Source organism: Acipenser ruthenus, chromosome 19 (assembly GCF_902713425.1).
Source record: "Acipenser ruthenus chromosome 19, fAciRut3.2 maternal haplotype, whole genome shotgun sequence".
NCBI classification, from domain to species: domain Eukaryota; kingdom Metazoa; phylum Chordata; class Actinopteri; order Acipenseriformes; family Acipenseridae; genus Acipenser; species Acipenser ruthenus.
The window spans coordinates 4,439,540-4,467,232 of NC_081207.1; the positions used below are offsets into that span (position 1 = coordinate 4,439,540).

Below are 27,693 nucleotides of genomic sequence, written 5' to 3' on the forward strand. Positions count from 1 at the left end.
CTCCACCTGATCACTGCAGAGTCAGGGAAAAACTAACGAAAAACAAGGGGACAGGCAGGCATGAACTGCACTGAGACAAGCAGGCATGAACTGCACTGAGGCAAGCCTGGATATGCACACAGTATGAACCTTGTGCACCATGCAAACAACTGAGCAACAAAAACAAAGACATGCCGTGCAGCCACAGGGGTGTGGAACAAACAGCATCTTTAATCAGTAAGTGGCTTTCCCACAAAAACAAACTTTTTGCAATGAAAAATAAATGGAGAGAAGAAATGAAAGCTTCTCCTTGAAGAACTCTCGAGTGTGTGCAAAAATCCGGAGCCTGAGGGCATTTGCAAAGCCGGAGCTAAATCTGCAAAGAAAGTTAAATTTACACAGAGTACCACAGCAGCCTGAGACATAGCTGAGTGATTCACTGTACAAACAGCTCGGAGAATGAAATCCGGCAAGGAAATCAAACCGGGACAGCCAGGGAGGGAGTGGAGGGACAGGCGGGACAGGGAGAGAAGCATGAACTAGGTGGGGTCACCTTTTAGGGACAGGCAGATGTTTGCATAGCTTCTTGCACAGCATCATTCCAGCTGCATATCATTTCACCAATGAATTAATTATACATGCATGCTTTTTAAATATTAACATAACACAACATACAGACCCAAAGGGTTGAAACTTCCTTCCTTCTTTCCCTTTTCATTAATGTATTTCTTCCACGTCAAAACCCCTGGAGTGGCACAAGGTAGGCGTTTCTGAACTATTGAAATGCTGTGCATTAAGCCTGTACTGAACACAGGTCTAGACGGGTCGATATGATACAACTACCACTGAACTGAGCATCCCAGAGGACCTCGATTTAGATGTTGAATCCACAAACAAATACAATAATACTGTAACAACACAAGTATCAAAACATGCTCCCTCATCCAGCTCTCTCACTACAGTAAATCCAAACCATATGTCTATAAATAAAAGGATTATGTTAAATTACCTAAAGCCTCCTGTTAACCAGTGCTGCTTTTAGTGTTATATACAGGTAGGGCAATGTGAAGCATGTTTTAGTGAGCTTTGTGCTCTACAAGCACTCTGAGGACAAAGGGCCACTAAGACCCAGGGGGCACCAGCTCTGCAGCAACACCCCTGCCCCTGGGCTTCAGAAGTGCATTGGGAATGCGATTTTAAACGTCTAATGATTCCATTTGATATTGTTAAAGCAATCAAAGAGACCTGCGTCAGCTTTGATCAAATACAATAACCAGAGCCAGCCAACTGTGAATAGAGCTCCTCTTTGTGTTCACAGAAAGGTTCAGACTGGATGGGTTCAAGTACAGCCTGTACAGTACGTGACTATATCCATAGGATAGGAGAGGGAGCTGTAGAAATATATATAGATGTACAGGCTACTGCAATAGATACTGTGTAGATTACAGTATCTATAATACAGACAGATAGAGGATGCACATTTGGACAGATGGGTAGAACAATAGACAATGGAGGTGCTGTAAGGAAGAGGAGACAGAGTAGGTAGGCAAACATTTCCATCAATGCAAAGGAGCATAAAAGGCCCAGTATTTCTTTGAATTGCTCAGCTTAAAAGCTTGTCTCCAGCTGTCCAACCCCCCCCCCCCCCCCCCAGTCTTTACATTATCCGGTCTCGCGCTTGATTTGGGAATCATGGTGCTCCTAACAACCTTGCTTGACCTAGTTTAGAGTTTGCTTCAATTTTCTGCCCTAGAGAGTCCAGATAACCCTGGAAATCGAGTCTGCGGGGGGGCTTCACGAACACGCCCACCTAATCCGCATCCTACTGGACTTTCATATGACACCCTGCTCAAGTATGTCTTAAACAGAGAGAGATGCTGTGCACTAAACAGACTTGCACGCTGTGTTGGGCGTTTGATTTTAATAACCTTAAAATATATAAAGCGATGCCCTGAGTAAACCGCTTGATTCTTGCAGTGCATTTCATCACGGCTGTCTTCCTGATGTCATTGCACAGATTACAAGAACCCTTCCAGTACATTTGTTGGTTCCTCAAATGGACGCTCTCTTCTTACACAAGAAATGCAGCCTCATTACACAAATGCTTTCAGTAGTGAAATGGGGAAATGGAAAAGGCAAGGCCCTGTGGAAAGTGCTATTTTCTTTGCTCTTCATCCTTACGTCACCACATATCTCATAACAGCTTGTGTGAGATATGTGGTGGCTGTTAGGGAACTGAGCTACAACGCATCAGGTCTTGGGCTCAAGACCCAGGAAATAAAGTAACCAGAAGCATTGACCCATCTGTGAAATGGGACCAGTAATAAGACTGGAAAACCTCCAACAGTATACAGCCTGGTAAATTGCCATGGCTTTGATGGTACTTTAGTCTTGGAGGCTTATCTTGTAACCAGCAGAAATGCACTGTAAACCACAAGCATTCCTAAAGACACACATTAAGGGTTCCTGAAATGTAGATCAATCTCCTGAAGACTGCTTTCCAGCCAGCTACAACTAGAACAACTAACACTAAGGCAAACAAATTAAAAATAGCATTAATCCCTGTGAAAGCTTAATTACAATTAAAAGACAGGAAATCTGTCAGTCACAATCCCTATGAACTTCAGAATAAATAACGATAAAAAAAATCGGATTCCAGCCTTGGTGATGCTGGTTTATTCCCAATTGGAATAATTACGTTCTCTCTCTCTCTCTCTCTCTCTCTCTTCTCTGCAGTATATTTCCATTCATTATTAGCATTGTGCTTAAGTTCCTTTCTGACTCCTTTAAAACACCATCTACTGTAGTGGCTTTAATCAAAGCCAGGACCACCACAAAGCTTAATTTAACACTGTGAAACAAGACTGTGCATCAGGGGGTGTTCAGCATGCCTGCCTGTTTGTCTCATTGTAAAAGCTTGCCAATTTGCCCGAGTCACCAAAAATCACATCTGCATACTGTCCCTCTACATTAGCAGAACTAAAACGTAACTGTTTTATCTAAAACAAAGCCTGTTTGCATTGCTCATAACCTACTGCTGTAGGTTGCAGGTTTCAAGTTGGGTAAGAGGGTCCTTGCAGTAAAACCTACCCCTTGGGAATGCAAGCAGGACAGTCCATCTCCCCCTGCGCTACTAGGTTCACTTACAGGAAACACACTTCGGAAGGGGGAGCGATAACATCACTATTCATGACGCGTATGGACACATCAGGTCAAGCGTCATGCATGGTTCCCCACTATTCTTTACCATTGCACCTCAGTTCTCCATACCTCAGGGATGTCCTCTCCCTGCTATTCGGTCTTCTGCCACTGCTGTACGTCATCTACGTTAGGATCCCAGGGTGGATTTAACACAAGTACATTGCAACCTTCTTTGGTCCCAGAATGATGGTGCAGCAAAGTGCTTGAGCCAAACGAAAAATACCAAATCTTTATCGAGCATGAGGCAGATAATATGCGGGGACAACTAGACAGGAAAAACCATTAGGATTTTGTCTCCATGATCCCCTCCTGCAGGGAAATCAATGGGACGCACAGAGAACTCCCTGTGGGAGGGCGGCAGGAGGACCGCAGTCTCTCAGCATGAATAACAGCTGAAGACTGCAACACACCCTACCCAGTTCCACCGTTTTTGCAGCAGTGACGGAGAATATCATCTGTGACATGGACTGCGAAAGGGCTTTGGGAAAATGTAAAAGCATGCAAATAAAATGGAGAAAGGTGAAGCAATATTTCTTATGAACAAAACGTCATTCAAAATTGATATGCCTCCACTTTCTCTGGTTATTGCCTGAATTAATATCCTCTCGAAAAGGCACCACCTCCATAGCTAAGAAGTTAATTGAATAGGCCCTTTGTTTCATGCATTAAATTACTGGGCAGTGTTCAGGGCTGCTGGACTTTGCAAGTCAATTGCAGTTTCCTGATTGCAGCAGCATAATGGTTTCAGATATTATAAAAGCAACTTGGAATAAGGAGCTTTGTTCCAGCTCCTCGTCTAGGATGCAAAGAACCTATTCTCTACAGTCATGACTACAGTACTGCTTGATGATCTGCACTGGTTCTGAAGCACCCTAAACCGACCTCCAGTGTTCGACTACACTTAACTTCGTAAGGATCTCTGCTGCATGTATTAACCATTCTTCTTGATGGCCGGCTGTGTATTTGTTTGTTTTGAGGGTTTATTTGTCCGTTTAATAGTATACAGTTCCTCAACTTCATGGCATCTACAGGCCTCTATTGAGATTAAAGCACAAGGCTGTTCTACACACGCAGCACCCCTTATTTCATAGCCCTGTTCCATCAGGTCTGTATAATGCTCGCAACTACTTAACTGTGCAAGCAGCATTGATCCAGATAAATAGCCCTCAATGAGTGTAACAAATACCTCGCTATCTTCAACAAAACGGAAACATGCTGTGGCTAATGCAGCAGAAATAAATAAAAACAGCCTCGGAAAAGCTGCGTGTTATCAGAAACCACAGTGCTGCCAGTAGAAGACAGTGGGAGCTGCAGTATACTGTGTAAATAACTCACCCACATCTCTGGAGTAAAACTAAAGGCGGCTGCAGTCAAAATACACACTACTTTAAAAAGGGAGGATAATTACTAACATTGCTTTCATTCAAGTGACACAGATCAATGTCAAGTTACTCCAGCAGAAAGAAGCCCTTGCTGCTCACTGGGGGCTCCAGTCCATTATCAATAGATGAGGAAAATACCAGCAGAGTTCCCTTCCACTTCTTTATGCAGCACTTACAACAAAAGGAGCACCGGGCAGCTACCCCGGTTCGAGTCTCTGCCTGGTGCTCAGTGGCTGCTGAATTACAGACAGCACACTCCCCACCTAGACCTATTCCTTCCAGGTCAGAGGGCATGCAATGTCCTGACCCATTCCCTCCAGCTGATCATTCTAGGCTGTCAACTCCTGTGTAGTGTGAGCTGTCTGGATTCATTGCAGTGTTTACCTTCAAGACAAGGATGTCTGAAGCTGCACGAGAATCTAAACTCTTTGTTTATCCAGGGCTGCGCAAGCAGAAATCTAGTTCCTCCAGCACAGGAATCATTTAGAAATCAGGTTAGCTGTTCATATTAATGACTCAGAAAGGCAGGGAGGTGGAAATGTCTTTGTTTAGAATGTAGAGTTACAAGGTCAGCATTCTACCCAAGGACAGATTTTACTCATATAGAAAACATGCTAAGCAAGCAAACAGCCACAGATATGAAATGCAAATAAACCACAGAACACAGAAAACACAGCATGACTGAAATTGAGAAGCAAATGCATTTACTTTATGGATGTCGGTTTTCAGGGGATCCCTATACCTCTGTGACTATCTCAGTTTTCTAACTACATCCCTATTAGCAGACACTGCCGGCTCAGAAAGGCTTGTGATTCACATTTTACCCTGAGAGAAGGGAATATTCCATGTGTCTGTGCTATCACACCACATTCCTCAGATATTTTCTTCTACAAACAAAAGCTGTGTGTTTAGAAAGTCCTTGACACACCCCTGTGCATGTACTGTTGTAGGCAGCGGATGCTGACTGGCCAGTTGTTGTAAATATTTCTTGATAAGAGGAGAGCAAAAAGCAGGACATAATCAATTTAAGTCTGTCTTGAAGAACCCTATCTGCTTGTTGTGATCCCAGTATCTCCCAGCAGCTACTGGGCTCCCATGAAAAAAGAGGGAGCGATCGGTTTGGATGAACCCTTTCACTGCAGCCACCCCATAATAAACTTTGACAACTGAACCGAATCAGCCCAAAAGTTACAGTGCAGTGCCTGGGGGCTCAATACCAACCCAAATATATGGAGACAAAACAAAGACAAATAGCTCTGTGATTACACTTATTCACCGTTACACACAATGGCTACGGTGCATTGCAGATGACATTTTTGAAGAAACGAAATATAACCATCAGATTTAAAAAATTCAAAATGGTTTAAAATATATATTCAGTTATGTATTGTGAATGGGGGGGTCACAGCAAAGTCACTTAACATGTGGTGCCCAACAACAAAAACATGTGAGACTCCGTGTTTCAGGAATGCTGGAGAGGCCTGCAGATGGCAGTTCAGTCTAACATCTCAAGTACCAGTTTTCCCAGCAGGGACCAGCAGGTGTACCAGTAACTGTGCAATCTTAATGGCTGTTGTAAAACAGAGACCTACCCCATTACAATCGGTTTTCTCACTGAAAATGTGACAGCATCGTCTAATTATATGACAAGAGTTCACCACAATCAACGCCACAGAGTGGCTGCTTTGTTTCTGCATCAGTAAACTTTGAAAGATCATAACAAATACCTCTCATCATAATTTCTCATTCCTCTGTGATTCAGTGGTACAGACAGATTGATACGTTGCGATTGAGGGAGTATTGTGGGTGAGGAATCACACAGTCATAAAGAACACCTGGTACGCGTACCACAGGTTGAAAACCACGGTCTCACCTGAATGTCCTCCAGCAGCTCCTGTTTGCGGCGGCGGATATTCTCCAACTCCTGCCGCTCCTCCGGGGTCAGGTCGTTGGGAACTGGGGGAGAGAAAAGGGAAGGACTGTTAAAATCAAGAAGCAGGGTCCGAAGCAGGATCTGGTGAACTACCAGCACAAACGTCGCACTCTGCAATCAATTAGCAACCAATAAAACTGCAGGCAGGACTGGTTAAACTGCCAACATACAAGTTATGTCACTTGCAGACCGAGTAGCTCAATCTGTAAATTCGGTAATTGCATGTCATCAGCACTGGAAAACGAGAGGATTCATCTCAAAAGAAAATAAACTAAATAAAAAGCACCCTAATCAAATGCTGGCCCAGACTTCAAGATAAACATTGTAGTGCCAGCCGGCGGCACAGAGTGCCAATTGGCTAGTCGACCGAGTTTAGTAAGCTTAACAAAGGAACACCAACAAGGAACACACATACCGTGTCTTCCTGTGCCGTGGCTTTACCAATCGAGGCTTTTTGTGAGCCTCGATTGACATATTCAGTGATCAAGATGTTGTAACTTAAGCCCTGTTAGAAGATTCTGATTGAATGTAACAAAATCAGAAACCTATGGTGTTATCTACCAAGTGGGATAATGTCCAGCGAGTAGCTGCCTTAAATACTCTCCTGTAGATAAACTAGGAATCAAAATGCTGTCCTGAGCAGCCATTTGTCCGGCTGTTGTTACTTACAAAAGTCATGGTTACCTAGGAAACAAGGTGCAAAGTTTGACATATAAACAAATCCTGGCATGGAACGCAGTCAACAAATTTCATGCAAGCACTGTTTGGAATTACAAACATTTGAGCCATTCCAAGCACTGCACTATTTAAAGTAGCTGCAAGCAGTCTTGTAGCTGCTGTAGGCAGACGAAGAAAGTACACATTCTAAAAGACGACAAGTTGGGAAACAGACCCTACAGGACACGAAGTAAAGCAACAGGGCACTGCTGCATTGTCGAGAAAACTACCCTATTCTTATATTTGTTTTTCTACAGCAAGCGCAATCATTGAACACTGAATCAGCTATCTCTTAGCAGTCATCTGATCTCAGCTCACACAGCTACACGTCACATGGCTGGTAACAGCCTTGCTCATCTGCCCTTGGGCAGACCTCTGTCAACCCATCAGGCTGGCTCTGTAGAGTTCATAGGTCACGACCCGTAGCTAAAGGGGACAAACTCATTGTCGGCACGAACAGGGGGCGTCAATGGGTAATGGTATTTTCATGTAGCAGAGGGATTTGTTACAGTTTCTGTACTGTACTGACATCCATTAGGGCTTGTTCCTGAATCTCTTCTGGATAGGGATGTCAATGAAGCTAGACTGCTAAGGTTGATAACATGGCTTGTGAGGCAGCACACATTAACTGCAGCTGTGTAAGGTGTTTCCATATTGTGATTTACTGTACCAATACAAGAACTGTACAGTATATCCTCTATTCTAATGGGCAGAGATAACCAGCCCAGGGTTGGTGATTTTTTTTTTTTTTTAAACCGGATTTGATTTAAATCAGATTTTTTTTATTTAAATCAATTTTTATATTTTTATATATTTTTTTTTTTGTAGTACCATAGTTTTAGTTCTACGGTACCTCCAAACTGTAAATTTAAGGATGTTGGAAATGGTTTTCCGATAGTTTGTGAATAGTTACAGACCAAACTAAATTACTTAAATGAATACATAAATAAAGCAAACTACTTATCACTGAGGCATCCTCTAAATGTGAACTACAAGAATTGAGCGATGGAGTACGCCAGAGAAAACCCCTCCTCGCTCATCCCAGTCATTCTTTTCTTTTACTTTTCTTTCTTTGATTTCCTCTTTCTGTGTCGGTCCAAACACACACAGTTGTTACTTAGGACTACTTTGCTTTTTGGGTCCGACTTGGCCCAGTTTGATTTACTTAGCCCATGTCTTCAACTCCCCTGCCATTCCCTTATAGTTGACTGCTATCCATCAAATATCGTGGCAATGCAGCTTTGCCATCATCAAGATGTTTCACTGTAAGGTTTCAAGACCGCTCGTAACCTTGACAACCAGCAGCATGTTTCCAAGCGCTTGTTATTGCCATAGCAACCTGACTGCCTCTACTACTTAAACCAGATGGATTTCATCAGACAGTCTACAGCTGGTATCCATCAAAAGAAAAAAAAAAAACCTTAACATATACCCTGTGGCCTAAAATTAGACACTCTGAAACACACCAGATACAATCCATATACATGGATTTACATCTCTTATTTAAACCGGAAATGAGTCTTCCATTACAGAGCAGTATGAGCAATTCCACATTTTATTAAGAGCTTGTAAGCTCCAATAGCCACAAGATATTACATTGCATGTACCTGGCATTTAAATAACCTGTTAAAGTACCAATCACACTGACGAGAACATCTGATATTATATCAAGGCACGCCAGGCAGAGTTTCTGAAGGGAGGCCCTGGTCTTGGAACCCTGGCTACTAACCCCCCGGCCTTCCTGTTCCCACGGTGAAAGCCCCTGGAATAGACACTGGAAACCCCGACACCGGGGGTGTGGTTCCCAAGGCAGAGAGGTCAGGACTGGGACAAGGGGTGGGGATTGGTCTGTGGTTAATACCGGGGAAAATCAGGAGCGTGTAATCTGTAGGAGAGATGAACCTTCGCTGCCTCCCAGTAATAGTGAAAGTGCCCCCTCCCTTCTAGATCACTTCCTTAACGTCCAGACCTTCACAAGGGACACCTAAAAACTCACACTGAGTCATCTACACAGGAAAGTAGGACAGACGTCATGTCACGATTAACCAATGCATGGTAGAAATTGCAGAGTATAGACTCTAGTTTAATTGAGTTAAAAGATGGACACATTACCACAAACCCCATAGGATGTTTTTGTTGCTCATGACCTGTGGGAAGATGATGCAAATAAAAAATGGGTGGAGTATGTGGCAACCAGAGATCTGAAATGTTTTGAGGTCACTTGGGTGGATGCGCTGTGTTGCAATCAGCCACATCCCTGCTGCCCCAGTGTCTGAAGAGAAAGCGTATGAACAAAATGGTTCTGAAATCAAACAGTCAAATGCCCCATGCTCATGTCCATTTTCCACCAGGTATCATTTCAATTTTGTGGAAAATAAGTACAAGGGTACCGCCTGTACCTACTGCCAGGCACAACTGCATTTCACAGGATAAAAAAGGATGATGGAGATTCATTTGATTGAAAACTTTAGCATACGATGGTTTAACTGCCATCTTGTAATACTTTATCGGAACACATTTTATTGCTGACATCTACTAAAATCAATAAATAAATTCCCTTGCAACTGCTTTCCTTGTAGAAGAATTAGATCCTTCAATCAAAAATACAGCTTTAATTCCTTTAAAAAAAAATACTGTAAAGCAGAGAAGAAAAAAAAAAAGTCTGATTTCAGATTTTCAATTTTTAAAAATAAATATTTTAAACTGAATCACGAAAAACCATCTGCCACCAGTATTAAAATACAAACCAAAAAACAACTGAACCCTTAAAATGTACCACTCCCCCTAACCCTACCCCCGAATAACATGTCACAATACCCCTTTGTGTAAACCAGCATAAACAAATGTCTAAACAAGGTCCTTCTGTTTCCATAGAAACGTCAGCAAGTCTTCCTTGGGCTCTTCAGCTTCTCTCGCATTCCGTAGGTAGACTTCAAACAGAATCCAGAAGTACAGACGACATTAAATGATATGATTCAGTTTATGAAGTTATGGATGGACTTGTTAACTCACCCAGTACAAAGACTCTCTAGTTAAAGCTTTATTGGTATAGCCAACTACAAGCAAACATGTGCATCAGAAAGGCTTGGGATAACTAGGACTTAATGAGGATTGTGCTTGGGCCATAAGCCTCAAAATCCTTCATGCATTGTATAAATATGCAGATGTCTGCAGAAATATAAAAAAGGAACAGTGCTCCTAACATGATGAGGAGTTTAATTTGAAGGTAATGGAAAAGATTTATTGCGTGCCTTAGTGCTTGGGCATTTACCTGATAAAAACGCCTGGTCACGCACAGATAGCAATTCCGCATGTTATGCATGTGTGACCATGTATTTGTGCCAGACAAATGCATGCATGAACGCAAAGAGCCTACACGCAACGTGCATATATTAATATTATGTTTTCTCCCTCCCTCTCTCTGCTAGACACAGACACGTGGGTGGTGCTGCAAGCCACCCTGTCTAAAATAATGACACGCAGAGAGATCCTTCACTGGATCAGGATACTTGTCCTAACTTCTAATCAGCAAAGGAAAGACAAAAGTCTTTTTTTTTTTTTTTCCTGAAATGAGAGTAAAAATACGGGATGCACAGAGAAGTGCGGTTTGCTGAGCTCTTGGTGAGGGATGTAAAGGATTTGGTTAGAATATTCATGTAATAATAATAATAATAATAATAATAATAATAATAATAATAATAAACTTTAATTTGATATAATTTAGTACCATTCTTTAACACTGAAGTTTTGATTCACACCACACATATGAATAGGTTACTCGTTTCACAGCAGCAAGGAGGCTGCCAGTATTATGAAGACACAACCTTTCAAATTAAAGGTTAAACTAATCTGCAATACCAATTAAAAAAACGCTCTGTGATCACTCATCAGTAGCCTGTTCAGAATGTACAGAATAGATTCTTATAATGCCACGGCAGAATGTGTCAGTCTCTGCTAGGTCGTTCCTGAAATGCTCTTTTAAATTGCAAAGCATCTCACCAAACCTCCAAAAACTACATATCCCAATACAATCTAAGTGAATGTACGGCTCAATACGCCTCATATACCACAGCTAGTTACAGGTATTAATATGCTAGACTGGCTCAGACTAGATCAAATTCCGGAATGCCCCAGCCTGCTACCACAGCAAGGTAGCAGAACTCTGCCTTCCCACACTGTAGACCCCTTCTCCATTGCTTTAAATAACACTGTACACCCCCTTACCCCTCCTAGTGGAGTAGGATCAGCCCTCTACTGAATAAAGCTTGATATAAATTGCACTACTGCACACTACTGTAAAGAAACAGACACAGAAGCGACACAGTATTCTGCACTACAAATGGGCACTGTGGTGCAACATGACTGTACATTAGTGATGCGTAGATAATGTTTAACTGTACGTGTATATACTGTATCACATAGCATGCATGTTACGGAACTACACAAGACGTGTAAAGTCTACAGAACACTCTACTGTATTACAGCCTAGTCACTATATTATTTCACATATAGGTTGTATCTACAATAGCGAGAAATAGTATAACCGATATTTCAAATAAAAACAACCCATTTTCTTAAACGATACAAAGCTTTGGCCTAGCCCTACTGACAAACAGATATCCAATACACAAACATCAATTTGAAGACATCAAAGAATCAATGCTCTTACCCTTGAAGAGGCCCCCCCTCTGGGTGTACAGTGTGTACGGTAAAGCTCTCTCTCCCCCCTCCCCACCCCTCCCCTCTCCCTCACTCAGTCAGCCCCAGTGTCCTTGTAACCTGCCCACTGTCCCAAAGACAGATAGAGGCACACAAATGTCACTCTGCTGATCAGGAGCTGTAATCACCACTTCGTAATCCAGGAGACTCCATTGAGAATCATTCAGAGAGGCAAAGGAGAAGAGCAGGGTCAAAGCACCAGTCCAGTGTGTTAGCTAGCAAGCCAGTTAGCAAGTAAGCCAGCACTAGAATGACTGACCACAGCCGAGATAATCAAGCCTGCCCTGTGTGTTACACTGCAAACCCCTCTCTCTGTTTCCCTCCCTCCTCCTTATTATTTCCGTGAATGTGTTCAGCATACTGCAGGCTCCACCCTGTGGCATCTCTCTCTCTCTCTCTCTCTCTCTCTCTCTCTCTCTCTCTCTCTCTCCCTCCCTCCCTCTGTCTCTCTCTCTCTCACACACACACACACAGAGCTTCAAAAAAGGACAAGAAAAAGAAAGGTTTTAATTCATGAACAGAGACTAATTAACCCTCCCTTCATATATCTGACTTCACATTGTGCTTTATTTTGACAGATTATTCTGTAAACCTAGCAAATCAATGACAAAAGGCAGGTTGTCTTTTAAAAAAAAGCTTATGCAGAGAAGTCAAGAATGGACAGCACACAATTAAAATGACAGGGGAATGCCTGTATGTAACCCTCACTTTAAATAAAACATAAATTGAGACTTCCTAGAACGGAGTCAAAAGATTTCATTGATCTGTCTATACTATAATATAAAAAATGCATTTTTCGTAAACATAATTTATAAATCGAAAGCTCAGTAAATCTAGACAAAATTCTGATTGCCATGCAAATTCAATAAGACCAAACTGAACTGAGCCATCTGGGTAGGTGTCCCATGGAGAGAGAGGGGAAAAAAAAAAAAAAAGTCTGGCATCTATATTTGACATGCATATTTTTGACTATGGGGAAACATTAAAGAAATCCCCTATCCTAGCCTCTGTCACATACAGCACCTATTCAGCAGAGGTACAGAAAGAAACAGCCACAGTAACTTATTTAAGCTATAACAAGTCTAGCTAGAGCAACTTTTGAGACAATACACTGGATTTGTAAACTGTGATGAAAATGGGTGACAGCTGTGACTTCTGATAATCAAAATTGAAAACCTTTTTTTTGTACAGGGAGAAGTACTATGGTGCATTCCAGTGCATTAGGGAATTCACTTTGATCACAAATAACCCACACGTCACACAAGACATGAAACATTTGTACAGCACAGTGAAAATAAACTCGGATCAGGAAAGCATCTCTACAGGATAGCTTTTAACTTGCTGAATAAAATCAGATTGGTATTAGCTTCTCATTCTGATCAATATTTTGCAATGTAATAGACGAATCCTTTAATAAGTTAAAGTTCTGACTTGCCCCGAACAGCATTCTATGAAACCCCGAGACTAGCAGGGGGACAAGAAAAAAACATGAACTCTCAACACACCCTGCATAAACATAATTAGGGCTTCTGGTTTTCAGATTTTATTTTCCATCTCTGACCCTCCCTTTAAACCTTAATTAATATTTAACTGAATGCCAGATTGTTTAAATTAGCGACGCACTACTACAAACTAATGCCGTGGAAATTAATAAGATGAATTTGTCAATTAGAGTCAGAACAAATGCAGGTGCAAATAGAACCAGGTGAGATCAATACACGTTGTTTGTGAACTCAATCAATATATGAGGGTAAAAAGAAACAACTTCCTTTGGTAATTAGCGTTTGATTAAGAAAGCGAATCAGCTCAAAATATGTTTAAAAGGGACATCACGTGATCAAAAATAGCCCTAAAACACAATGCACTATCCAACACAATGTATAACTGGGCTTTTTTTTTTTTTTTTTTTTTTTTAAAGAGAGTCAGGTTACGAGGAGGGCTCCCTCTGGAGGATCTAGAATGAAGATCACATTTAAAGCTGTCAAGTGACGTTATCACCATGACCTTGTACTGCATATGCATGTAAAAATGTGTGGGACATACAGATGGACGGATGGACAGACAGAGATTCTGATTCTGTAAGAACCACGTTTATCACAAAAGTAGCAGACAGAAGTAAAGAAAATACTTTTGTGACATGCAGGTTAGCGCACTCTATCCAAAGCAAAGGATTGTATTTACTTAGATCTCATTTGAAATGTATTTCATCTGCAATTCCATTTTAGGAAAAATGCTCAAGCTGGTAACCAAATTCTCTTAAATGGCTACAAAAACTGCATCCAATTCTCTGTGCCCCTCTATCAATTATTCAGACACGAATCAGTAACACACTGGTTTCCTCCCGACTCCCAACCTGACTGAAAATATTTATTTTGCATCTAGTTAAGGCTTTTTTTATAGTGTTGTCTATTCCAAATCAATGGTTAGAGGCAAAAACACGATGAAAGACTTGAGCAATACAGGAGTTAAAGCAGTGTGGTATTTGTGATGATAAACGGTTTTATGTCTTCACTTAATACTTAATATATATTTATTAGTGTGTAATGTTAATATTAAAATCCATGTCGCATCAGCAGCCTCATATACACAACATCGCAAGACAAATTCTTTGCAAAAAGGACTTGTTTTGACACCACTTCCTGTTTGGATTAAAACCTGTGAGGGTTTCCTGTCTCGGGGGTGGCGTTCGATAGCGTCAAAAGTTTTCCCATCTCACAATTCTCAATGTCTCAGAAACCGACTATGCTTACAATCCAGACAAGAACCATGCCTGCTTAAATAAATCTGTACTCAAGTACTACAGAAAGTATTATACAGTATGACAGAGCATTGCCCTTATCGACAACAGGAATTGTTTTCTATCAATTTTTAAATCAGTGCCTTCAATAAAAAAAAGATTAGCGTGCTTGTGGAATGTTTGTGTAATTAACCAAATCTGTCATGTCTATGGTATGTGCTACAAGTATGAACTTGTAAATCTAGCAGAATGCAACCTACTGTATCCAAATTTATCACTCTATCCCTTCTTGTGCACAATTATATTGCAGAGAGTAGATAAACCTCTATAGGCCTATATGCCTATTTGCCTATTCCGACAGGAAAATTGTTTGAGTGATGAGTCCAATCACTGAACACAGAAACAGATCAGGGATAACTGGGTTAGTAAGTCATATAACAGAATGAACAGTAAGCTGGTAACATCCTGCAACAGCGGTGACGCCTCACACAGCTGCATGGAAACCTGATGATGCAGATTATTGTAAGTCTTTATGAAAAACAATTCCAGACACTGTATACATGTATAGTCACACACTTTTTTCTTTAATATGTAGAATTTAATACGTAGAATTTAATACAATCATTTTAAAAATGTAAATCACATTTAAAGTAATACAGTTCATGGAATTGTTGTTGATGTAAGCTGCTTTGCTTTTTAAGCTTAATAAAACATTCAAGTTCCAAAAGCTGCACAGCCTGTTTACTGTACTGCACGTCAAGACTGACCTGTACTGTAAAAACAAATTATACATTCCCTGACGTTTTCTGTATTTTTCCTTTTTCTTACAAAACAATAAAAACATAATTGGGAGGAGTGAACATAATGTTCTAGATGTAATTCAAGGACGCACCCATCTTAAATTCATCACACTGGGTGTAGCCTTGATGTGGTTTTATATAAATAGCACAACAATGGATATGCAGTTATGCATCGTATGCATTTTCTATTGCTTCATCCCCTGGAGGAGCAACACATTTTAAAAAGATCAACGTGTGCTCTGGAACCTCAAGTTAAAAGCTCTTCACAAGAGTAAGGAGGGACAGCCGGGTGCAGTGGTGTAGTCGAGGGTAGACGCAGGTAAACGGCGTTTACCCACTTCTATATATGGTACATAGATTTTACTCATTTCTACTGTCCTTTGATATGCAAATCCTGGGTTAAAGACAAGATATTTTAACAGTGAACGTCTGTGTTGTGTTGCTGTGCGTGAGACTGACAGCTGAGCATTCTCAGTCAGAACTGTGGCGCGGCAGGGGGGCGTGGTCACCGGACTGCGTGTTCTTTGTGTGTGAGTGTTCTGTGATTGGTTGTTTATGTTCTGTTAATGTTATGTTGTTAGGCACTCTGTTATGTTGTTAGGCACGGTGCTAGTAGCCTTCATCCTGGCCTGTGAAAGGATGCTCACAGAACTGTTCAGTGAAGCGCACCATCAGGTCTGTGACTAAGTGAAGTACACTTAAGGGAGGGGGGGGGGGGCGCTGGTTGGCTGAGAGTCAATAACAATGTATCTGTTCATCTTTATCTGTTCAACTCCAACAAAAGGGGGCGTTTACCCACTTTTGGATTTACCACTACACCACTGACCGGGTGTAATCCCTTAGAGCAAGATTTTAAGAAATGGTTAAAACCATCCTTCATCTTGTGAGGTTTTTGCATTTAACTTGGATCAAGCAGGCTGGTTCAGGATAACCTCGAGCCTACATACAGTACCGAGCCCCCCCCCCATTCATTCTTCTAGCACTGCGTTCATCCTGCAAGGGTCGCAGATATCCCCCTCTGTTCTAAATCCCCTCGCGATTGCATCCCATCATGGATCTGTGGTCTCAGGAGCATTAACACTAAAGAACGCTTTCATTGCCTCATCCACAGAGATCAATATAATCCAGACACATCTATCCTTTAGGAGCAGCGGTAGTTACTGCACAAGGTTGTTCGTCACCCTTTTCAGATATCAGGTGATGAGCTTAACTAGGCAGACGAATGGCGTTTTACAGACTGTAGAAATGAGTCACGCTAACATCTCAGACCGATTGAGCCTCAAATCCCCTAAAAGGCATTCCATCATTCAAAAACTTCAACAGCATTTAAGTCTCCAGCACCATGCTTACATGAACAGTTTAAATATGAAGTAGTTTACAGACAAATCAACGCCTTACTGATAATACATGTTTTAATGACCAGATGGCACTTTTTTGTAGTAGTATCAATTATTAATGAAAGAAATACAATTTACACCCTGCCACTCTGTCAAATAAGATAAGTTTGGAGGCATATGCTCTGATGTAGAAACACGATGTACTATGCCTGCATCTATATGTTATCATTACCACTATGGTACTGATACTATACCCCTTGACGTTTTAAAAGTTATATTCTGATTAAATGATGACAGCGATACACCCAGTACTGGGCTGAAAAAGATGCCTATAGACTTTGTGGTATCAATGAATAGAGATGTTCATTGCGTTACACACTGCACTCTTAAAAAATATGTGTACATTTAGCATTTTGAACAGGTTATTGTTTTTACCCTGAAGAATGATGACAGTCATTGGCCTGCGGTTCAATAGAATTACACACAATTCATCGTGACTTACTCATGTGTTTTGCATGATGTTCTATGGGACTGCTTTGTAAGCTTGTAAACTTGCTATGAGTGAGAAGCTTTGTGTTATCTTCATCAATCTGCCAAGCTGTTTATTGTAGCACAAGAAATCCACGATAGGGGTGTGGTTATTACACCTCGGTTTTACTAGAAAAAAACATCTTTATTTCTTGAAATTTAAGACATAGGATGTTTCACTTACTACATGCTGGATTTCAGAAAAACGATTTATTTTAATTTCGATGGAAAAAGATAGCTTACATTAAGTAGTAATAATAATAATAATAATAATAATAATAATAATAATAATAATAATAATAATAAATGACTGTACTACAGTCTGTAACAATCTAACCATGACATTATAACTTTTGTATTATATTGTACTTCCCTTTTGATCATTTAACTAGCAGTCCAAGACGGATCTCTCTATATATACGGATCTTGCAATTAGGTACTAGTCTATAGCATATGTTTGTTTACTTGTTGAATCAGCGCGTACATATCGTGACATACTGTAAACTAAGTTACAATGTTTCGGTACAGTAACAGAACACACTTGCCTTTGTTTATGCTAACAATATATTGTACTGCGTGCAAGCTACACTTTAAAATATATATATATATTTTAAACTCGGCAGCAACGCCTTGTACCAACAGTAAAATAGACAGCACTAATATAAACCCATTAAAACACGACGACAGTAAACCACACGGTTGTAGTGTGCAAATTACGGCGCTGAGAGATTTACTTTTTAACTCGGTAAACAAATGGTATATTGTTCGTAAATTAGTACGAACCGCCAACAAACAAGCAAAGGCGAACGCTTGTTTCACAGACTCCTAAATTTCACTTTCAATAAACGAAACTCAACAAATTCACTTACCAATGCCGTCCTCTGTTTTGAGTACCATTTTTGTGTCCCAAACTGTCTGCAACTAGTAGTAGTAGTAGTAAATCCGACTGGCTTTCAAATCACTACTTATTAACTGTTTTGTCTGGTTAAAAGTTCTGTAGGTTTGCGATTCGCTTTTGTTTGTCAGTACTATCCCGCCAGCTCTGAAAAATGTTAATTGAGTCAGTTGAGTAGATATTCAGGACAGCAGGTGGGGCTACCTGCGACCTAGGCCAGCCTATCGCCTGCTACTTTCTTGCTGTATCGAGCGCGTCACAAGCAGGCCCTAGTGCGACGCGGTTCTGCCAATGAGCCGCTTGTTTGTTGGCAGGAGCAGTCATTTCTCTTTGGGGAGTTTAGTTTCAAACACCCAGTTCTCCAAAAGCAAAATAAGCTAGACGAGAAGGGCTGGCGTGGGGGCGGGGTGGGAGTAAAAGACATGCAGCCGTACATGGTGGCCAGACGTCTGGGTTTGCCAGCAAAGGTCCCGCTGTCCCAATATTTAGCTCAAAATGCTCAAAAAGATGTTCAATCAATGTATTTGCCTTGCAACAGCGTTTCCCCTGCGCAGTGAAATGTCAAGGTTTGTAAAGTACCTGCAACGACACCTTTACAAAACGTTCTTCAGATGTATTCTCCCATCACTCAAACATTTAATCAAATATAGATGGAAATCAGTGTTTCTGCTAGTTCTCTAGAAAGGAAATTGGCCGGTTTTGTTACGTTACATTGAATAGATCGGATTTCCAGAGCTAGCAGAAACTTCAGTGTATGAAGACTAGAGCGTTTAAATAAATATGATCATACATGTGCTGCGTGTGCCCTGGGCTGGCGTGATTACAAACGATCCGCCCCCAGACAGGTTAGTATTCACACAGGGCAAAAAGAATAGATCCGCACCAGGGTCGAGAGCCCAGACGAGCCGAGCCTGCCTGTTCTGATCTCGGGTCTGGTCGTTTGCTCGTCTAAGGTCTGCGGGGCCGCCGGTTCACACCCAGGCTTGGCCCTGTTACAACAACACTTACTTCATACTGCACTGTATAAATTGTGTTGGATAAAGGCATCTGTTTATTATTATTATTATTATTATTATTATTATTATTATTATTATTATTATTATTATTATTATTATTATTATTAACAGGAACTTAATCTGCATCAGATTAAGTTTGACACTATACATGCCCACACAAAGTGGAGTGTAGCCCCCTCAAATTTTTGCCTAGCCCCCCCAAATTATACACCCAGGAGTGTACTGAAATGAGCTAGCTGCTAAGAGTCAGAGGATGGCTGTTTAAATAACCATTCAAATACCCAATATTTAAATTGTTTAATTCGTCTTATCAATTATTTAACAATGTGTCCCGGAAAATCTGGTCACCCTACATATAGAGAAGTTTGTATCGTTTACAAAGCGACCAAATTTATCCAGAGTGCAGCGAGGAGAGGAGGGAGACTTCAGCTGCCTTGCAAAGTGTCACATAGCCCTTTACTGAAGATCACTTACTTCTTCCATCCCTCACACAAGAAAGACAAGTTTTAGCCTGTCAAAATTCTGACAGATTGGTGATAGTCCCACTGATATGCGGGTTGGCACTTTCATTATTTCAATTTTTGTCGAGCTGAAGAATGAGAAATAAAGGTATATTCAAGGAGAACCTCCTTTATTGAGTACGCATGTGTACAGGACGGAAACTATTTGTATATATATTTTGATAAATTGAACTCCATATAGGGGAACTCCAAGTGACCACATTTAAACAACATAGTTGTGGTTGATGATCTGCTACTGAAAGTTGGGAAGTAGCCCCTGTAAAACAGCACTGAAAATTAAAGGAATTTAGGCTTCTGGTCACAGCAATAAAAACTGCAGTGAAAATGTTATTATTGTGAGCTCAAACAGCCCTTACAACTGCAGTTACTGTGGGGCCACACTGCTGGTGCTGTACAGCTATGCCCAAAAGTATTGCCTCACCCAAGAGAATGAACTCATTTTGCTTCATAAATTTGAACGAAACCCAGGCCCACCGAGAAGGCGGGGAGAACGGGGAAAATTCCCCAGGGCCCAACGCCCCGAAGGGGGGCCCTGATGAAGGGGGAATTTTTTTTTTTTTTTTTAATATATATAAAATATTTTAAAACAACGAGCCCTGCACAAGACCCTTTGCGTTCCCACCACCACATTAAAAAGAAAAACTCCCGTACTGCACACCGAGCTGATGTGCTTCTGTGGTGTAATGATTGTGTATCCAGGCGCTGTCAAACACTTCCTTTCACACAATGATTTGAACTTTCGCATTTCATATTTTACTACACCAAAAAGCTGAAAAAAAGGCATAGCAATTTTATGTATTTTTTAAAGACTTTAAAAGAACCCTAAAGTTGCACAATATATACCACAGTATGAATTATTCTATTATTAAGATCTATAATTTGCTCAGAACAACGTGGTGCAGCAGTTTGTTAGAAAAATTGTATCATATAAAATAAATAAAGTACTTCTTCAGCTGGTAGTAAACACAATTAGAGAATGACCTGCAGATCAGAGTTTACTGATGGGGATTGAGTGACTGTTGAGTACTGGTGTGACTGTGGATTTATACAAAAATAAAACCCTACCTCACGCTGAACAGCATTTTCAATTCCTCCCCTACCTGCTCTGGCATGTTGCCTGAGATTTGTTTACCAGATGTTTCTTCAATGGAATAATGCTTTCTGAACATGGTGGTATTGGACCCCTATTCCCTGAACCACACAGGGGGTGGGTGTGCCGTTATCTCCATGTCAACAGGAGAAAAACACACCAGGTGCAGAACTGTTTACAAAACTACCTGAATGAATCAATTAGGATCATTTATGTGCTTCAGTCAACATCAGCATTGTTGTTTTTTGTGTGGTTAGTAACATCAAAATACTGTACGTTGAAATATTTAACCGGAGGAAAAATCTTAGATAAAATTCCAGTGTGTGTTTTAAACCAATCCCTGGTTAAATAAATGAATCACGCTATAATCTAAGACTGATATCTGTGGCTTTTGCTTTAATCTGAATCACACCAGCACACACACATCCACTGATTGTCATGCTTTCACTTTATTGGGATTAAGTATGCTTTGCCCAGGAATTGTAGTTTTGAGTAAACCGTGCACGTTCTCTGATAACTGATATTGTTTAGAAGTACAAATATCATCAATTTCTGCCAGGGGACTACAATCCCAGTGGTTAAATACATATTTTGTGGAATTCAAACGCTCTCAATGTAATAACCGTACTGGTAATTATCCCTGACAAATAAATACAATAAACAAACACAGGTTGCAAGCTTGATCAACAAACTTCATTCTAAGCATGACCTCCTTGACGTTAGACGCCCACTCATTTATCAGAGCAGTTGGAATGGAAACGATTTCTCAGATCCGTTTGTTCACTTTGCTGTGATTTGCACTGTGCTCATGGTATTATTACAATACTCCATTCACTGTGCTAGTGTACATCAGCACTCGACTGTTGTGGGTGTTTGCATCCCCAAGGTCTCCACCTCCACTTTAAAAACATTTCCCTGTTAGCATTCAGTAAGTGCATTCCCTCATCAGAAACATCATGACCGGAGTACCGTGCAAAGACTGGCCTTCCCTCGAGATGAACTCATGGAGCTGACACAACCCTAACGACAGCCAAGAGAGCTGCAGGACTACAAACGTCAGGCTGCACTGGGACCCAACAAAGAGGAAAAATTCAGGGGTGAGAGATCTTACAATAGACCGCTGCAGTTTGCTACCTAGAAGCATTTTAAGGGCGTTTTATCAGGACCACAGATATCTGGGCCAGAGCCTGAATATGACCACTGAAGGTAATTACTGTTCATTCTTCCGTATAAAATATACTACCTTGGTTTCTATATTCTTTACGATATATGAGAGAATGCAGATTTACCTGCAGTGGGTCATTTTCTAGCCTGGCCTACTATACGATATATGTGTGATCCATAAGGAACCCTAATTATGCCTCCAGGCAGGACACTGCCTGTCTTCACTTGTCTAGTCTTAAGATTATTCAGACCCTGGACCTGGTTTATATTTGCTGCATGTACTAGTCTCACATATCATTTTGTTGTTTTTTAGAATTGGTGCAGATGCTGCCATTGGTCGAGAACGTCGATGGATTGAGACAGTTTCTAAGTCTAATAACTTTAATAGAATCAGTAGTCTGCTTTATGTATCACTGGATTTTAAAGGGGTGAAGCATTGCACCAGTTACTGGTGTTCAACAAGACAAATGCATTGGATGTAATAGTCTTGCATTCATTTTCCCTAGATTAAGCATGCTTTGCACAGAACATGTGGATTATATAAAGAGGTTGGATATTAAAGTTCCAAGCTGAAATTCTGACATACTGCACTTCTCATAAATGATAAAGGAATTATGCTAATAAGCAGGCCACACAGATGAGTTAGCCCACGATCTCTCTATTATGTGTGTATTTTAGTACAAGCAGGTCCTTGCTGTTACTAGCTAGAGGAAGCCTTTAATAAACCCCAGCCAGCAATTTAAAGAGAGGATTTAGAGCTGTGACTCACTGTGTGGTCCTGGTTCAGTTCAACAGTCTCTCACAGTTTCCTCTGAAGGAGAACTGAGCTTTCTTCAGGAATGGCAAGCATGGAAACCAGTTCTGTTTTTCTGTTACTCTTTTGTTTAATTGCACGTATCACATATCTGCATGGAACATTTCACAAACCTTTTAGTAATAAGACACAGGCTTGTAAGGCTTTAGCACAGAATGTACTCCCATTGCCCCGAGACAAAATGAAACACAGACCCACACGCAAACAAACAGGAGCTGTAGTCTTCCATTCATATAGCAGTTGTCTTTTTTTATCATAACAAGAGTTTGATGAAAGGTGGAACATTACACGTAGTTAAGCTGCTGTGTGAGTATAGATGAGCTGATCAATGCACAGGTCTCCTTTTAAATAGTGACTGCGGTATACCATGGTAAAAGCACAGTGAAGACACAGCGAAACACTGACAGGCACTGTAAATTACATACCCTGTGCAACCAAGGGGAAAGCATGGGAATCACTGTGTACATTTACCACCTTTTAAATCTGGGGGGTTCAATCCCAGTCCTGAAGGGCAATTCCACTCCAGGTTTTACAGGTACAATGAAATAATGAGCTACTTCAGGGTCTGGTTGCAGGTTTAATTGGTTGAATTAAACCATTTAGAACAGGGTTAGAAAAAAAGACCAGGGGTGGAAGGGTCAGCTTTCGCCACAGTGTGTCTGTCTATCTCTACCTACACAAAAAAAAAAGGAAATACAAAGAAACTCAAATTCAACACCCTGACAGTATATAAAACCCTTACCAATTGCAAGGATTAGTTTATATTTCCAGGTATGGCTCCTAATTAAATCTTATAGTAATTTAATAGAAAATGAAGTAGAAAGTATTTCAGGACTCTTACCTACAGTACACATTATTTTCTTATTAGTCTCGCACATTAGCACTTTTCTTATTTTTTTTTTATATAAAAGCTTATTTAAAAAAGTTTGGCTGTGAGTGTGAGTCACAGATGTAAAGATTACAGAACAGTATTTCAGGATAAGTGAATAATCTTCACTCTCTCCCCCACACATACTAATACACACTTACGCCTCAGCTTACACACATACTCATACCCATGTGGATCACAGCAGCACGGAAGGATATGTGAAGGAAGAATAAGCCAAGACCCAGAAAGACTATGAGTAATCAAAGGATTTCACAGTCATCCTCCTTCTCTAATGACGGGCGTTACGCTAAGAATTCACTAGCGAAAGAGAATGCAGCTTTTCAATTAATCGCTGAGTCGCTCACTAATTTAGGATCCTTTATGTCACATCTCCGCAGACGGAAGCACTTTAACAATAGGCGTGGGCCACAGTAGATTGCTCTAGCCATAATTACAGACTGAGACGGCACTGACGTCCCCTGCAAGCAAGAGATTCTACGGCTTCAAATGGAAGTGCATCTTAAAAGCACTTTTGCTGATTTGCAATTAGTATTTTAATGCAGGGGTAATCAGCAAGGTCCATTTTGTTGCAACGGGACAGGTTCTGCTTAATGATGTGCTCACCAGCGCCATCTAGATGGTTCTTGAAGGTGCTTCAGCTACAGCTGCAAACTGATACATACCATTTCTTATGCTCACTGGTGAAAGCCCACATCGATTCCTTGATCTTTACCCACTTTTGACACGGTTGTCTGTCCAGACCAAACAACAATACAAAATGCTTTTATACTGTAATCATTGTAAAGGAACTTTGTACTGTATCAGCAACAGATGATTCCTGATCCTGGAGGTATTGGTGGGTAAATGTGTTGAAAATGACTGCAGTAAAAGTGCTGCGAGAGTTGGTACTGCATCACAGTACAGCTAAAATGCAGCTTTTATTACCAAAGTTTACCTAGCTATGTTAAAGATACCACCACACATTTAGGATTAACAGATTAAAAAATAAACTTCCAGAGAATACCATTTTATTTTGCATGGATGTAAAATCCCTGTACCCCAGTGTTCCCAGGCATGAAACTTCAGAAGCATGTAAAGAGGCACTGGATAACAGAAAATATAGTAACTTTTTGTTAAATGCTACGGTGCACACCCTGTTAGATAGATCTGGGGAATGTGAAAAACACACAGCAGAATTTCACAAGTGCATTGAAACCCATAAACACCACAGTGCTGGTGTGGCAAGCTCTACTGCTGATCTGAAACAACTTCTCCCACTTCTGCTCTTGTGACATTTTTTTTTCTCTTGTAAATGTCGTTAGAAATGATTCAGAGCGAATACGCTGGCTGGTTAACCCCTTCCTGTCTAGACCCCTACATGCCGTTTGCATCTGTTGAAACACATCTGCAGCAGTGATATTAATAATTACTGGACCGACATGATTAACCGCTGTGTTTGTTCCTGTGCCGAAAGCACAGCAAAGTGTAATAGCTCAAAATGAATGCATGGTAAAGAACAGATCTAGAATCTATGGTAAATGCCTATACAGAAGAGGAAAAGCATGTTGAAACTGTACTGGTATTATAATATTCAATAATTTATATTTGACAGAACCTGGCACACTGCAGCAGCGTACAGAAAACCCATTGCTGTATTTAAACATGTCTCAATCCCTTACCGGGAATGCCAAAGCACGACAGAAGGATGGAATACTAATCCGATCAGGCTGAGCCCTGGAAAGGGGACAGTGCATCTCCTGTATGACACCCACGTCATCTCGGTAATGCATTTCAAATCCTATACAACTCCCTTTTTGTAATCCTTCACTAATTAAGCAATAAGACTTAAACTCAAAAGGAGACTGGCAGGGATTACAGTGCGGGTCACTAAGGACGCCAAGCCAGCCTCTCATCCCCGCTAGGGCACAGCCTGTGGAGCTCCCTGCTTGAAAGCTTACCTTCATTCACTGTTATTACGCACATTGATTGATGCCTTTCTTATGTCACAGTCAACTATCAGCCAGGGACATTTATAGAATGCATTTACTGTGGGATGTCATGGTTGAGCACCTGTGTGTGTAAAATGTGACCACACAAAATCCATCATATATATATATATATATATATATATATATATATATATATATATATATATATATATATATATATATATATAAACTTACTTACTGTTCTTTCTACACAGCTGAAGAAGGATTTTAGTCTGAAACTTCTTAAAATAAAGCCTGTGTATAAACCTGGAAGGACAGTGTTTGAACTGCTCTGTGAATTGGTCCGAGGTGCTGGGGTGAAACCCCTGGGTGTTGCGTGACTGAAGTATGAATAAAGATCACAGCTCTCTCAAGAGCACCTGGTGAGTGAGTCTCAACCAAAACCAACCGCTGTGGTTTCCCTGACATCGGAGCCTCTGCAGCAGGTGCTCTGCACTCTGAATCTGCAAGACCTTCATGTCATGCAAGCACCAGTGTGCCTAAATCAACATTAACAACAAGACGACTTCTCTATCAAATTATTCTTAGTGGGTTTGGAGCCAAGTCCATGCATCATCTGTTTTTTAATGAAAAGCCACTTCATTAAAATACACTGCTTGTGGATCTGTGACTGGAGTGCAGTGTACCACTTCTTAACCGGACACCATTTCATAATCAGGGAACTATTCTGGCTGTGATTTCATTTTTTGTTATGGTTCTGCATTTTCTGCAGCTTTAAACATCTGTGATAAGGATACCTGTTCCAAGATAATTGCAATTAATTAACACAATTGTCGTAATCAAACCTAAATCCTAAAGACCAGCGCCCCGCTTACCAAAGGACAGACGGACTGTCCTTTTTTAAAGTGCATTGCAGTCTGCCCTGGTAGAATATGAAAGTGTAGTAGAGCATAGCAAAAGCACACTGAATGCAGGACACAGAACAAACATGCAAGCGAATTGCAGAAAAGCAATAAAACACTTTAAACGCACAGTATAGGATGGGAATTAAAAAAAAAAAAAAAAAAAAGGATGACTGTATAGCATCAAACATTGCGGTATGTTGTTTATGCAAGGCTGAATTCAAATATGCTGGCGTTACCACCAACCTTACATACAGTGGTCTAGTCCTACATCGTACCGGGACGACAATTAAAATATCGATTTTTCTAAAACAAATTATACAAATTCACATTTTATATATAAAGCAGATTTAAACCCGTGTTTATGGCCACAGTCATAGGATGCACTTTTGAAAAAACATGTTTAATATAAAATGAAAATAAATATGTTATTTATCATAAGAAAAAAATAAAATTACATTTAAAATCAATGTTTTTAGAGAATTTGAAATAGCTTTCAAACCAGCACTGTTTTTCTATTTTTCAAACGTACTTCAGAGGATCCAACAAAAATTTGTTACTGGGCATTTCATACGAGAGTTTAATTTGTCATATTACATTCTAATACTTTAAATTCCATAAAAATGACAAAAAAGCACGGTTTACATATGTAGATTTATTTTGGTAGCAAAAAATCAACATCATCATCGTTCGCCGTTGAATTTCGCAATATATCGCGATATTGTCATTCCCAATACCCACCCTACAATAAATAGCGCCATAGCAACGATGAAGTGCAAATGTGGTTTCTTTAGATGTAAACTTAGCACAGAGTGCCACCCCGTGGCCATCACTTGTAATTGCGGCAGGGTCCCTCGGCAGGAGAAGCGAGACTCCTGGTGTGCAGGTAACAGCAGGAAACCAGAGGGCCTGCAGGTGTTGATGATTCAGCAGTATACTGTCAACCTCAGGACCCACACCTATTATAGCAATATGTCTCCATTATCACTCTCCCCACTGCTTGACACAGAGTGTGCTCTTTGAATCCGTCTACCTTGGGGGCTGTGTGTGTTTTCTGCATTCGAGGGATCAATTAAACTTCTAACCTTTCCCGCAGTGACGCAAAAGGGAAGAAAGGCAACATTAAAGTTGTGTAAAGGGG

The 27,693-nt window shown here is 40.7% G+C and overlaps 1 protein-coding gene across 6 annotated transcripts in view; it reads right to left on the reverse strand.

Moving 5' to 3' along the window:
• cyth1b (cytohesin 1b) overlaps positions 1 to 27,693 on the reverse strand; it is a 68,042-nt gene that overhangs the window by 19,405 nt on the left and 20,944 nt on the right. For 4 of the 6 annotated variants that reach the window (XM_058992397.1, XM_058992394.1, XM_058992395.1 and 1 more), the window contains one exon: positions 6,436 to 6,518. In XM_058992397.1, coding sequence (XP_058848380.1) covers positions 6,436 to 6,518 — 83 coding nt within the window. Of the gene's footprint in view, positions 1 to 6,435; positions 6,519 to 11,881; positions 11,902 to 18,202; positions 18,519 to 27,693 lie in introns of those variants that run through there. The other 2 variants (XM_058992396.1, XM_058992399.1) reach the window with 2 other exon arrangements.